The sequence below is a fragment of the Alexandromys fortis genome, unplaced genomic scaffold, assembly GCF_014885135.2.
Source record: "Alexandromys fortis isolate MF-2015 unplaced genomic scaffold, M_Fortis_MF-2015_v1.1 scaffold_19, whole genome shotgun sequence".
NCBI lineage: Eukaryota > Metazoa > Chordata > Mammalia > Rodentia > Cricetidae > Alexandromys > Alexandromys fortis.
Genome location: NW_026067890.1, coordinates 17361952 through 17377566, shown reverse-complemented (window position 1 = coordinate 17377566; position 15615 = coordinate 17361952). Strand labels below are relative to the sequence as shown.

Below are 15615 nucleotides of genomic sequence, written 5' to 3'. Positions count from 1 at the left end.
ATATAATAAGGCTGAGAAAATATTCTCTTTTTTTTAATATTTATTTATTATGTATACAATGTTCTGTCTGTGTGTGTGCCTGCAGGCCAGAAGGGGGCACCAGACCTCATTACAGATGGTTGTGAGCCACCATGTGGTTGCTGGGAATTGAACTCAGGACCTTTGGAAGAGCAGGCAATGCTCTTAACCGCTGAGCCATCTCTCCAGCCCCCTGAGAAAATATTCTTACCTAGTGGGAATAACTATTACAGATTTTATTTTTGTCTTTTATATTTTCAAATATATTTTCTGAGTTTTAAAGATGAGTCAGAGTCTGGCTGGCCTTGAACTCCTGGGTTCATGTGATCCCTTTTCGGTCCTAAAATGCTGACACAGACATACTACCACACACAGCTCTTATCCACACCACCTTTAAAACCACCTCAGTGCTTCCCAGATGGAGACAACTGAATTTTAAATATTGCAGATAACCAGATCATCACTAACTGTGGAAATGCTTTCGAAAACTTTTTTCAAAAAAAAACTACGAATTCCAAGTGGCACTTTTGAGACCTGATTTTCTTGGTATGTGTTTTCTACCCAGTTCTCCTGTGGCTGTGTCATCGTCGTCATTTCCCACAACTCCACAGATGTCTTGGGAAGGCAGCTACTGTGCTCACATACCTTCACAGTGAGCATGGCCAGTGTTAGAATGGTGCCTTCTGGCCTTCTCGCTTTGCCACTATGGACCTTCCCAGCCTCTCACTGCAGGTCATTTTGCTCACCGGGCAATAGCTGTGGAGCTGGAGACCCAGAGCTTTCTCCACCTGACCCCACGTGGAGTCATCTGCCATTTCCCCAAGCTCCAAGAAAACGGAGTGGTCACTCTTTTGCCAGGTCTTGTCTAGAGTAACGTGATGTTCCAAAATCGTGACCACAGGCACAGACATTACTATGCCTGCCCTCTGGGAATGTCAGGAGGAGCTTCTGATAGTCTGAGACGAGCAGCACATGGTGACCTCAGACAGTGGGACACTGTAGGAAGCAGAAGCTGGGGTGGAGGGGCTTCCGCTGTGATAGATAGACTGGCTTCATGGTACCTATCAACTGCATTTGCGGGCAACCATCATGAGCTTCCCTGGCTGTCTTTTCCAAAAAAGAAAACTGTTAATGTCTGCTGACCCAACCCTGGAAAATGGAGCATTCAGTTCATACAAAGACTCATCCGCCATTTCATCCATCCAGAGGCAGTGGGGAAGATGCCAACCTCCTTTGCATATTGCTTGTACTGGCAAAGCTGAATGCTAGGTGCCAGCTGGGTTCCCATCTGTCTCCTCGGGAATGTTTTGAGCATACTGCCTCTCCAGGGCCTATAATCAACTGTCAATTCCAGCGTATTCTTTCTGAACTTTACACAATTGGCCACACTCTCCTTGTCTGTGTGGCTCCAACACTTACTATATCCAGGTTCCCCTGGTGGCTCTGGTTCTTCTCAGCAGTGGTACAGCATGGGCTCTCCTAGCACCAAGGACAGCATGGACTCCAGTGACAGGAGGGTGTTCCCACATCACTGAGGCCAGGACTCCTTGTGAGGCCAGCTCCTACTTTCAGAGTGTCTGTAGTGCTGCCAAGACCAAATGTCACCTTGCAAATCTGAACTGGTGTAATAAGGTTTTGTCTTAACACTACCAAAAAAGGCATATTGTTGTCCCAAATTTGTATATTTGAACTGTTTTAATATCAAGCAACCTGTTGTTAGGATAGCATGAAATGTATATTTCAAAAACACTTAGTCAATGTATTAGTAACACTGTATACTGACAAAATGCCAAACCACCAAAAGCAGATAAATGGCAAGAATGCAGATAACCAAATTAATTGAAAAAGTTCAGTATTAAAATGAAATCACTTTGTTAAGTACTATTTAGGGGTACTGGAGAATTCATTTTAAATTTTAGAATAAAATTTTAAATCCACTGAAGCATCTTACCTGGTCAAGATGAGCTTCCTATGTAGAATAAAGAGATATTAAAGTCTTGGTTAATAAATATAGGGGAATGCCAGACACCCAGCTTATAGAACTACAAAAAAGGATGTTAGTGAAACATTTTTTTATTTACCCGAGGAAAAGACTATGCTCAGGAATGTGTTGAATCCAGTGATGGCCGCAATGTCATCCATACTGCTAGCAGCCACTAGCAAGGTTGGGATGCCTTTGTCAACACCGTACCCATTTTCTTGCAACAGCAGCATGGAGGGGACGACAACAGCAGGAGAGACAGCGCCTAGAACAAAGCTGAAAGGCAGGCTTTGAAAACCCATCCATTCTTTTCACGTGACATCATTCCACTTTTGAGTAAGGCACTGTGCATGTCGTTTAGCGCTGAATAAAAGTTCATAGAGATGTGTCTTAAAAAACTGAACTGAGCACAAATGCAGATGTCCCCTCTATCTGTGCACCATTGAAAATGAATATGTCAATACAAAAAGAAAATTCATAATGCACGTAGCAGACAACAGGAGAATCACCAATGGGTAAGAAACCGGGAGTATTCTAGCCAGAGGCAGATGAGGATTTCAGAAAGAAAACACAAGCCTGATGGTCCAGCATTGTTGCAGAGGATACTCTACACTTTTAAAGGCATCCTAACCACAGATAGTAGATACTCTAAACTTTTCCATAGCAGCTGCACTATTTCATAATCCCACTGGCAGAACACAACAGACTCAGACTCTCCACATTCTTGTCAATATCACACACATATACTGGTTAGCCTAATGTATGCACAATGATACATTTTTTACTTTCATTTTTTAATACTTATAGATGACAAGATTTTTAGTTATTTGTTGGCCATTTGTATATTTTCTATGGATAAATGCCTTTTACACACATACATCTTTAAAACAAACAAAATCCTCTTGAAATGCACAAATTATACATATATGTATATATATATTTCATTTTCTGTAGAACAGCAACAAGTAGCCAGAAGTTAAAATAAAAAATTTTACAGGAGTTTTAAAACAAAAATACTTAGGAATTAACTTTAAAAGCATGTATAATAGCTATAATAAACGTATTAAAACTATAAAACATTGATTGAAAAATTAAGTAAGACTCAGTTGGGCAGTGGTGGTGCATGCCTTTGATCTCAGCACTCGGGAGGCAGCACTCTGAGTTCGAGGCCAGCCTGGTCTACAAAGTGAGTTCTAGGACAGACTCCAAAGCTACAGAGAAACACTGTCTCAAAAAACAAAAAAACAAAACAAAAAGAAAGAAAGAAAGAAAACAAAGTAAGATTCAATTAAATATATAGGTTAAGTCACAGTCACTTCTTTTGATATGACAATATATATCACTTGGTGAAACCATTAGGTGTCTCCTGTGCTTAAAGGAATTAGACTTGAATTATGTATTTGGAAGTCAATAGCTTATAGATAGAATTTGAAATAATTAGACATTACAGAAGAATGAGAATAAGAAAAAAGAACTAATACTGGTCCTACATAATTCCTTTATTTAAATGCTAGAAGGAAAAGATATCTGTTAGGGCAAAACAGGAAGAAAAGTTTGCAAGTTAGCAACTCTTATGAACTGAACTCTTTCTCCATCCTCATAAATTCGCATGTGAAATTAACCGTCAATGAAGCTGGATTCAGAGACAAAGCTTTTGAAAACCTATTTAAAGTTAAATGTGGTCATAAGGGTAGAGCCAAATCAGTGAGGACCAGTGTTTCTCTCTTTTTTTTTTTTATTTTCTAGCTTCTGAATTTTTTTTTAGTTTTTTTTATTATTTATTAAAGATTTCTGTCTCTTCCCCACCGCCGCCTCCCATTTCCCTCCCCCTTCCGCAACCAAGTCCCCCTCCCTCATCAGCCCAAAGAGCAATCAGGGTTCCCTGTCCTATGGGAAGTCCAAGGACCACCCACCTCCATCCAGGTCTAGTAAGGTGAGCATTCAAGGACCAGTGTCTCTTAAGAACAGAAAGGGATCCCAAGGATGCCTATGAAGAGACACCAGGTCATACAAAGATTCAGGAAGGAGGTGATAATCTAGAAGCCAGGTAGAGGCCTCAAGAGAAATCAAAACTTCCAACATTTTCTTCTTGGCTTTCTAACCTTCAGAACTTTAAGAAATGAACACCTGCTGTTTTAGTCACTAATTATTTAACTAGTTAATAATGGAATTAGAAGGCAAGTCACATGTTAGGAGGAAAGGTTCATAATGTTTATACTAGATGAAAGACTTTGGTCTAGAATATAAATGTAGGGGGCTGGAGAGATGGCTCAGTGGTTAAGAGCACTGGCTGCTTTTCCAGAGGCTTTGGGTTTGATTCCTAGAACCAACATGGCAGCTCAAAATCATCTGTACTTCCAGTTCCAGAGGATCAGACACCTTCATCTCATGTGGGTATAGCAGGTATGTAAGGCCCAGATACATGCAGACAGAAGATCTACTCACATAGAAAAGATTATACATAATTTAAAATTCAGTAAGAAATAAAGGAACTTGATTTTTAAAACTATCAAAAGATTTGAACTGGCATTTTACTGAAGAAGGTATATGAATAGTTCCAGTGTATAAAACAATGCTCAGTGCCAGTGGTTATCAAAGAAATAGAAGTTCAAGGCAGAGGATCACTTCCAGTCTCTAGAAAATGTTGCATGCAAGTAAGCAGTGTCAGTGTAGAGGCTGTGATGCCCTGTGATCTTCCAGACCAAAGGTATAAACAAAAGGCATTTTACATGGGTATGAGAGAACAAAAATAAGACTGGGGTGTAGCTTAGTGACTGAATATTTGCCTCATATACCTGAGACAGTGGGTTTGATTTCCAATAGAGATATATGTGAGCATGTGTGTGTGTTATGTACATATGTATTGGGGTATTTCTATTTGACAGTGAGGATGCAATGCGAAAGCTTTTTTTTTTTTTTTTTACAGATAGGACTAGAATGTGTAAGCGGAGCAAGAGTTAATGAAAATTCAGGAGCTACAGACAGTAACTCCAGTCTTGAGGAATTTTGACATGAGGGAATAGATAACAGAGAAGAGAAATGTGGCCCTACATGAAGAGAAAAAGTTTTGTGTTTTTATCACTTTGAGAATAGAAGTAATTTTATTTACTTGTCCATTAATAAAATCTCTCATATATATGCAATACAATACTGTATGGAAAAGCAGTCATCTGACATACTGAAAGTCACAGGCACACAACACAAGAGAGGGGATAAGCTGAGGGACTGGACTATGTGTCACTCAACACTGAGGAACATTACTGTTTGTGAAACTGACAGCAAAATCTTTCTCAGAGTTTGGATCTTGCTATGAACCCTCATAGCCTTCATCTAACTATGAAGCTGCTTCAGCCTCCCTAGTGGGATTTTAGGAGTGTGCCACCATGCCCAGCTGGATCTGGTAGAAGTGGAACACGACTCTATCTTCCATCAATTGATTTTCAAGGATCCTAGTCCACCCCTGGTAAAATGATTTTAATGGAGAACTTGGCTATACAATATTCAGACTATCCAAAGCGTCAACAAAACGCACTTAACTGTGTAATTTCATGTTACAAGGGAAGGGAGAAAAATATTACCCTAATAGGAACCCCCATTGCCACGGAAACTCCATAAGGAAGTGGGAGAAAAAAGCAGCTGAACACGCTTCTACGAGACACGGACCAAATGACAACCTCAAACAAACTGCCTTCAGATGCTTCAAAGCCTGGAACAGAAAAAGTTGCATTTAGACAAATTTACAAAGGCCAACAAGAAAATAATCAACTAAGCGAACATTGTAACACAGCATTTCTTTGAAGGCTGAACACTTGCTAATGTGCTCTTACAGAGACTTCCAAGACTGACTTCTCCCTAATTAGTTCCACCTTCTTTAATATTCCCACTGCACACTACAGTGATATTACCCCATTGAAGTCCCCCCACCTGTTAGTGGTGAACTGTTTTTTTAATATTTATTTGTTATGTATACAATATTCTGTCTGAGTATATGCCTGCAGGCCAGAAGAGGGCGCCAGACCCCATTACAGATGGTTGTGAGCCACCATGTGGTTGCTGGGAATTGAACTCAGGACCTTTGGGAGAGCAGGCCATGCTCTTAACCTCTGAGCCATCTCTCCAGCCCCGGTGGTGAACTATTTAATTTAATAGTAATAGTAAAAAATACTAACATGTTACAGTAAAAAAATTAATCTATTTGTTTGAAAAAGAAATACTTCCCTATGTTGTTAATGTTTCAATGATGTCACAAGTGATAATTATTTACTCTCTTGGTACCAATTTCATTAAATCTATACATGCTTTCCACACTTGGTTCTGTAGCTATCATATCCATGATTAGTCCCCTTTCAATAATTCAAACGGATTTTTGACCTCCAGGTTTCAAAAAATATTTTAAGACAGCTTTTCCAATAATGCAAAGTTAATCAGGAACATATTTCCAGTTAGTGATAAGACAAATTATTGAAATTTTAATCTCTCTTTTAAAACAGAGAGACAAGGAAGCTTTTATAGGATTACCTTGTCCTTTCTTAACTGCAAGCAAACAGTCCCCACGGAAAAGTTTCTCAGTGAATAGTGGTCCTGCCTAAGGTGCATCTATTTCCAAGCATGTTACTGAGTTTCATCACTAATAGAGATCTTATAGTGATTTTTCTCTTTATATAAATAATGATGGCTGGAAATAGAAATTATGAAACCAGTATTTTGGTTAAGTCTTTGATTATTACCTTAGGTTTACATGCAGACTCAGACAGCTATAACAAAAATTGTAGTTCTTTTTATTTCTGTTATTTCTTTTTTTAAAAAATGGTTATTATTTTATCATTTATTTATTTTTACTTTATGTGCATTGGTATTTTGTCTGCATGTATGCCGTCCAAGGGAGTTAGATCCCTGGAAGTAGAGTTACAGGCAATTGTAAGCTGCCATGTGGGTGCTGGGAACTGAACCCAGGTCCTCTGGAAGAACAGCCAGTGCTCTTAACCACTGAGCCATCTCTCCAGCCCCTTCTGTTATTTTCTAATATGTAAAAGAATTTTACTCAAATTGAACAGGAAACTTACTTCTGTGTCCAGTCCAAGCCCAGCTCGTATTAGGATAATAGTAAGGGCAGTATTTCTTAAAACTGAAGACCATGTGGTAGGAATATGGACAAACTCATAAAGAAACGGGACATTCCTGATGGTGAAACCAGCCAGTAACATCCCTAAGAGGGGAGGGGAGAAAAAGAAAGTAGAAAACAAAGTATATCTGATTAAGTTAATGTTTCCAAGAGAGATCCACAGGACTAGGTTGCATCCAAGCAGAGGAAGTGGTATGGGTACAGGAATGTGAACCACAGTAAACAATTCAGTGATGCTGGGACATAAGGCAGCAAGGATGCAAGGGCAGACAATAGGCAGAAGCCAGTTTATGGGAGGAGTCTTCTCTTTGGCAGAGTCAGGGGCTCTGGGAAGCTTTCATAGAGGAATTAATGTAAGAATCTTGTAGTTTTATGTGCTGGTCTTGGTGAATTCGTGATAAAACAGGCCACAGAGACCAGTAAGAAGGACATGTCATTGTTCATAGAGAAGTAGGAACAGCCCAAGGTGAAGTTGTGGAGGAGGGGGTAAAGACTCAGTGAGTATTAAGAAAGGTCTGGGTACAAGGGTATCATGCATGTTAAATAATACTGAGATAATCTCTGCAGATGGCACTTTGACTATTTAGATGTATTGGTTACTTAGAAAACATCTGACCTCACAAAAAAATTTCCCACTAATTTTCCTGTCCACCTGGAGAGTCATAGAACAAAAGGATAAAGAAACAATAGATAACAAGGAGTGGCAGATGGGTAGACACAATGCAGATGCCCACACGGCGTATTCAACTATCAGAGGATATTAGTGCCCCATTCGTCATAATCGCCATAACATGTGCAACGCATTACCTACATGACATGTACAAAACTTCAGCCTTTTCAAAGTTTCCTTTCTTCTAGAATGCATTTTAAACTAAGCTTATTTTATTATTACTAAATAATAAAACAACACAAATCATATAGAGGACTTTCAAATTATTTTCAAAAATAGACTATAAAAAATCTGTGTGTGGAGAATAAACCTATATGAAAAAGTTATGTAAACACATACAGTAAATACACATAATTAGAGACTATATACACATTATAAAATAAAACAATGTATCCAGTCCAAGTAGAAAATGTTCAAAATTTACAAACAGTCAACAAAGAATACAGCTGATTATATACTTACCAATAAGAGGTGGAAGGGGGGGCACTATAGGTATTCTAATGACTTCTAAGATTTTCCCCCCAAGAAAGGCACTGTAAAAAATAACTAATAGTCCAAATAAATTTCCACCAGGGAAAACGTCGTGACCCATAAGGGACCAGAGTAGAATCCATAATATAATGAGCATAACTCCTGAAATATAAAAAATTTACATCTATATTTATGTCTATAAATACATGTGACCAAAATGAATTTTATCAAATATATTAGTATGCAGACTTATATAGCTGTGCACAGTGTAGATTAATATTGCATACTGTTATAGTTAGTTATTAAGATACATTTCAGAGTCCCTATCAGTTTATAGGACAAGTCTTAAGCAAATGATTTTTTTAAAAAGCATTTTAAGGGGGCCAGGTAAAAGTGCTTGCCATAAAATCCAATACTCTGAGGTCATTCCCTGGATTGACTGAAGGGGACAATCAGAACCTTCCCCACAAGACTGTTCCCTGACTCAATACATGTGCCATGGCACCCCTGTCTTCTCATTACACACATATATACACACATACATGCACACACACACAGAGAGAGAGAGAGAGAGTGAGAGAGAGAGAGAGAGAGAGAGAGAGAGAGAGAGAGAGAGAGAGAGAGACACTAAAACAAAAAATTTCAAGCTCTGTGAATTGTTTTCCTTTGTACCACTGGGAATTCAACCTAGGGTCTCCACATGCAAGTCAAGTACTCTACCACTGATATCCCGGGATTCTGTAAGGCACAAAGGCTTCTTGTAATATCTTAGTATTTTTCTTTTCTTTCTTGTTTTAAGGTAGGATCTGGTTTTGTCACCTAGCCTGGCTTCCAAGTGTCCTCTTGCCTCTACCCCTAATAGCTAGCACTATGGCCCACAACACAACGCCACATTATGAAAAAAATGTCCTGACAATGATGAGACTTTCTTGAGGTTGAAAACAGCTTTTCCAGGAGGAATACAAGCCTGACTGGCTGTGACACAAACCTCAACTTAATTCATGATCACAATGGCAGAGCAAATGTTTAAACAATGAGTACTAAAAAATTACCCAGGTAATATTTTTATAAGTCTTAGAAGGGGCAAAGCCTGAGGGAAAATGAACCTGGACACTAGCACTTCCATGGTATGGTGGTTTGAATAGGAATGGCCCCCAATAACTGATGTGTTTGAATGCTTGACCCATAGGGAGTGGCACTATTAGGAAGTTTGACCTTGTTGCAGGAAGTATGTCACTTTGGGGGTGGACTTTGAGGTCTCATATGTTCAAGCTATGCCTGGTATGACAGTCTCCTTCTGCTTGTGATTCAAGATGTAGTACTCTCAGCTCCTTCTCTAGCACCATGTCTGCCTGTACACCTCTATGTCCCACCATGATGATAATGGACTAAACCTCTGAAACTGTAAGCTAGCCCCGATCATATGTTTTCCTTTATAAAAGGTGTTGTACTCATGGTGTCTCTTCACAGCAACAGAAATTCTAATATAGAAGTTGGTGCCAGGACTGGGATATTACTGCAACAGTCCTACCTACGCTTATGTTTGGAGGAGTGCAGACTTTGAGATTTTGGGTTAGGAAAGCAGTGGAATGTTCTAAGCATTAATGGGTCATCCTAGTAGGAACATGGAAGGCAGGAGTGCTGGGGGTGATTTCAACTGTGGGGGCACAGCTAAGGAGGTTTCAAAGAAGAACATTAACATGTGATGTTTTGGCATAGAATGTGGCTACTTTTTGTCCTTGTCTGAAAAATCTAAGGCTAAAGTGAAGAGTTTTGAATTAATTCCAATGGTACTGGAAATCTCAAAACAGCCTAGCATTGACTCTGTTGTATGGTTATTAGTGGTCACTCTTATACAAATCACGCCTTTAATCCCAGCACTTAGGAGGTAGAGGCAGGCAGATCTCTGTAAGTTTGAGGCCAGCCTGGGTCTACAGAGGGAGTTCCAGACCAGGCTCCAAAGCTACAGGGAAACCGTGTCTCAAAAAAAAAAAAAAAAACCCAAACCCAAAACCAAACAAAACCAAAACCAACCAAACTTAAAAAAAAAAAAAAAGAAAGAAAGAAACTAGCTGAGCAGAGAAAGTTACATAATGTACAATTTGAGAGAAAATGGAAAAGTGGAATGGGCTAAGTCCTGTGTTCGAGGAGATAAAAAGATTCAAGAAAAGCCTGATATTAAAAGGAATAAAGAGAGTGGTGGCCTCAGACAAGACCCCCCCCCCAGCTAAGCTTCCAACTTGTGAAAGGTAATTAAAGTAATTAAAGAACAGTTTAGGTCCAAGCATGGAGGCCCACACCTTTAGTCCCAGCATTGAGGAAACAGAGACAGGCAAATCTATGAGGTCAAGGCCAAGACAGCGAAGTTTAGGCAATGAAGGAAATCATGGACAACTGATTTAAGATGTAACTGAATGAAGGGATCATGTTCCAGCCCTAACCAGCAGTAAAACTTGGCAGCTTCAGCCATGTGATTTTGACATCAGAGTCAAGGATAGAAGAAAAGGGTAATGGAATCACCCTCCATGACTAAAGAAAGCTGCTGAGGCCAGTCATGTGTCCCTGCATGGAGGCCTATAGAGGCCATTGTGTGAAGCTGTGAAGGTGAAGTCTGGATTGTCTTAGAGACCCCAAGGTACTAGAGATGCCAGGGCCATGGAATACCTGCCACAGAAAGCTGCTAACAGGGAGCAGACCAGCCCAAGAGGGAGAAGTGTGCTGTAGTCAACAAAACTGAAAGAAGTTGGAGATCTGAAATAAGAAATATTTTCTCAAAAACAAGGCAGGAGGAGAAAATGAACTCACCTCAAAGTGTGCCCTCACCTGAATAAAATGCCCCTCCAAATTGCTAGAAGTCTACTAAGTTTTACAACAAGCACATACACAGTGAACCCACGAGAGAACACACAACAGTGACAGAAGACACTCACAGAAGACATTAGATACTAGGAGCCATAGGATAGAAGGATCTCACCATTCAACAAGAGGTAGACTGAAAAAGAGAGGTCTTAGGTACTTCTGGCTCTTACCATGTTCCTTCTAGCAAGGCTATAATATATATATTATACATGCCCACATATTTTCCAATATTTAATCATATTTCATAAAATCTTATTAATTTCATATCCACTAAATAATAAGTACTTCACAAATAAATCTATTTGATATTCTGTCCAACATCAAGTATAAATTCTGAGTTTAATTGTGTAGAATATTCATAAAGAAATTAAAAAAACAGGGGGTTGGAGAGATGGCTCAATACTTAAGAGCACTGCCTGCTCCTCCAAAGGACTCAGGTTCAATTCCCAGTACCCACATGGTGACCCACAGCTGTCTGTAACTCCAATTCTAGGGGATCTGATACCATCATACAGACATACATGCAGGCAAGACACCAATGCACTAAAAATGAATAAAATTTTAAAAAGAAACAGGAAAAAACTCTTCATGAATATTTGGCAACAATAAGATGCAAATTTTATATAAGATCACAGTTATTTTAAAATCTGGGGCCTAATGTTAAGAACCTTAGTATGGCCAGGGATAATATAATATTAGTTAAATAAAACCATCAAAAGGAGTCTCCAACAAGAATCTTCAATTAACACAGCTTCTAACCTCCAAATTTAACATTAGAATACATGGAAAAGAATAAACTATAAATCAAGAAATACTTTGGTTTTAAAAGGATAAGGAAATATTTGTTCTGTCTACATACAGATCAGAACTGAGTTTGCGATCTGAGATATACATCTTACACAGTGACTTTAAGATCTGCATTTTATTAGGCACATGTATTTCTCATTTTATCCCCATGTACATTTAATTCACATACCATCTGTAATTACTTTATTGAATATTCCTTGTGGAGGACAAAAACTATTTGTACTTCTGTTCACCTGTTGTTTCATTTCCTTCGTTTCCTCATGTGAAATATCAGAAGGATCACTGAGAATCTGAAGTAAAACAACAACTCTTTAACAACTGTACTCTTCATAATTTTTTTTTTTTTTTTTTTGAGACAGGGTTTCTCTGTGGTTTTGGAGCCTGTCCTGGAACTAGCTCTGTAGACCAGGCTGGTCTCGAACTCACAGAGATCCGCCTGCCTCTGCCTCCCAAGTGCTGGGATTAAAGGCATGCGCCACCACCGCCCGGCTACTCTCCATAATTTTATGAATGTAAGCAATCCCTACATTTCAAAACTAAATTCATGGGGAACACATATCACACTCTTCAGAAATAGGGGATGTAACAGCAGACTATTTTGAAAGAAACCATGACTCCTATGCTAATACGGTTGCCCCTCCACCATCAGTATCGCTATCTATATACTGAACAAGTGAGTCTCTAGTGCAGGCTCCACAACTGAACCTGTCCACCCTTTTTTTAGCTCCCTCAGATTAATCCCCACAACTTTCCTGAAATGAAAATAACTAAATTGCAAAGTTAAATATGAAAAATAATTTTAAAAATGAGAAAAATCAGAGGCCACATCCTCAGAAATCGAAGCTTGCTGCCACTAATATTTATACATAACATATTGTGATAATTTATGGTATATGCCATAAATTATAAGCATCTCATGATGTAAACAAACAGTTCCCACCACAAGCCCAGAGTTAACCTTGGAATAGTGACCTCTGTGTTTACGGTATCACTGTCATGACGGACAAGTGGCAAGTGGGTGCACATGCATGCCACCCGAGTGTGCTGCTCACACTGAGTGCACTCCTGCAGAAGTGTATAAAGCTAGGCTGCATGGATAACCAAGGCCCAGAGGGTTAGAATGAACAGCTATGATGGAGCCAATGGTGCACCTGGCTGCTAAGTACACATTCTGCAGTTCTTTGAGACAAAGTTCTCAGATCTAATGACCAATCTGTTGTATTTGAGGATAGAGGTGTTTTCTGGAGTCTACATCACTGTAAGGAATGCTGAAAACACAGCAGCTGGCTTTTATTAGGGTTATGGAAAGTCACAAGTCACACACAGTAAATGAAAGCATCCTACATTTCAGAGTGTACAATAAATGGACAGATAAAGTCATGAGAAGTAAGGTGGGATGTTTATAATATTACACTGTACTTTCTAGCTTAAGAATTGTTGGAATCTCTATTGAAAAAATAGCAATTTATAATTCTAAATATAAACAATTATTTAGTAAAACTAGACTAACAAATGACTTAATGGCTTACGCTATATGCTTAGAAGACAACCCCTAGCCTCTGGTTTCTTCAAAATACACAACCTTTGTTGATTTCAATTGCTGAAATTTTCTGCCACACAGAAGGAAATAAGCCATATTTGCCTTATTCCTAAAACCTACCCAATCTAGGTCTAAAATAAACACTGCAGTAATTCCTTTCACCTGTCTCGTCCTCTCTGCTCATTTTTTAGAACCCATTAAAATTGAAACTACTTCAAAATTAAATTGTTTTCAGTTTTTATAAACATATCTAAGAGAAATCTATATAGAAGAACCAAACAGTGTTTTGCTCCATAGCCTGGGATTTCTCAGTGAACAGAAGACTCTGTTTCAGCAAGGGCAGTAGTCTGACAGATGGGTTTCCAGGCTTCAGTTGTCTCTGCTCCCAGGTGCTGGGATTGTAAGTACATGCACCATGCTTGGCTTTCCATGTGGGGCTCAGATCCTCAGGCTCTCCCAGTGAGCTGTCTCCCCAGAACTCTACATAGATTTAGACATCCTATATTACAATAGAGATTTAAGTTTTCACCTGAGTAATTGTAGCTGACTGAGAAACTTCTGGTTGGGAATGAGACACTTCTGGTTGGGAATGAGACACTTCTGGTTGGGAATGAGACACTTCTGGTTGGGAATGAGACACTTCTGGTTGGGAATGAGAAACTTCTGGTTGGGAATCATCATTCTTTATTTCTGATGCTGTGTTGCTCATGCTAATATTTAAAAAAATAATTTGAGAGAAAAGGCAAATCTATAAATCCATATGAAAACAAATTTGGTTAAGGAACATTAATACTTAAGTACTAAAATTTTATCATAGTCTAGTCAGACATCTTTACAGAAAAAAAAAATCTAAATACTCACATGAGGCCAGTGAGATGTCTCAGCTGCCAAGTCTGATGACCTGAGTTCAATTCCTAGGCATCGCATGGTAGAAGGAAAGAACTGATTTCCACAAGTTACTTCCTATGTGTGCTCTCTCTCTCTCTCTTAAAACTTTAAATATTCTCTTAAAGGTTATTAATCAAAGCCACAAACTCAAGCTTAAATTTTTTTATTATGTTTATTTATCCATGTGTGTGTGGAGATCAGAGGATCATTTGCTGAAGTCAGTTTTCTTATGTGTGGATCCCAGGGGATGGGCTCAGGTCATTCTGTTTGATGAAAAATGCCTCTACTTGCTAACCCATTTCATTGGCTCAAAGTGCCCAAGTTGACATGGAGAAATACATTATTTCTCACCAATTTCATAATAATGGGCAATATATTAAAAGCATGTGGGAGATAATCAGTTCTTTATTTCAATCGCTAACTAGTCTGTTTCACAACTCTGTGAGACTTCAAGGAAATTAAAACATTGGTAGTCTACAAAGTCCAGCTCTCAAGGCGACTCCCACGGTTCAAAGAAAAGCTCCACAGCATAGTGAAACTGAGCTTAAGGGTTTTGATCTGAGCGGTGTGGAATAAACCCACACACATGCTGTTCTGGTCATGCTCTTTATTGTTCTGCCTATTCTTCTGTCCTCTAATCCTCAGCTTCAATTCTCCCTTGCTTCTTTGTTCACCTACCTTAAATATATGTTTTTTCATAAGGCTTGAGGCAAGAAGACAAAGGGCTACAAGAGTTACAATTCACAGTCAAAGTGCATTCCTTTTGATAAGGGATAAGAGCAGAGTCATTTACCATGGTAAGACATAGTCGGGGACACGGTGCTTGGCACCTTCCCAGGCAGTGGAAATGAAAATGTCTCAACCCTAAAAATGGATTCTCTTATCCTGTTTGCAACCCCAGAACATAAAAGAAGGCGGGGGGACCTTGTAACTTTTGGTTGTAAGGCCAGACTAACTTTTGTAGCCACACAGCCTAGGGAAATTGCTGGGAACTCTGCTTTGGGGGCTGCAAGAGCCACACAGAGTCATTAGCAAACTTGCTGCCATAGGATTCTTGACAATGACGATACCTTAGGAACCTCCAACAAAGCTCCACTATTGCATCCACCTGGGATCAAAGCCAGTGTCACCTATACACATAAACAGTCTTCAGGGGGAAAGTCTCTCTAGGAAACTGTGAGAAGTAGCAGATTAGTCATATATGCAAAAATCAGCCTATAGATATATAAATCATGAAAAACTAGGGCAGCACACATCTC

General features: G+C 39.2%; 1 protein-coding gene across 1 annotated transcript in view; it reads right to left on the bottom strand.

Annotated features, from left to right (window-relative positions):
- Slc9b1 (solute carrier family 9 member B1) overlaps positions 1-13564 on the bottom strand; it is a 26561-nt gene extending 12997 nt beyond the window's left edge. Inside the window, exons 1-6 of the mRNA XM_050157763.1 lie at positions 13508-13564; positions 12098-12185; positions 8254-8424; positions 7063-7205; positions 5578-5705; positions 2100-2275 (exon numbers count right to left, since the gene is read on the bottom strand). Of these exons, the coding sequence (XP_050013720.1) occupies positions 2100-2275; positions 5578-5705; positions 7063-7205; positions 8254-8424; positions 12098-12185; positions 13508-13564 (763 nt within the window). The remainder of the gene's footprint in view (positions 1-2099; positions 2276-5577; positions 5706-7062; positions 7206-8253; positions 8425-12097; positions 12186-13507) is intronic.
- Positions 13565-15615: the final 2051 nt, after the last annotated feature.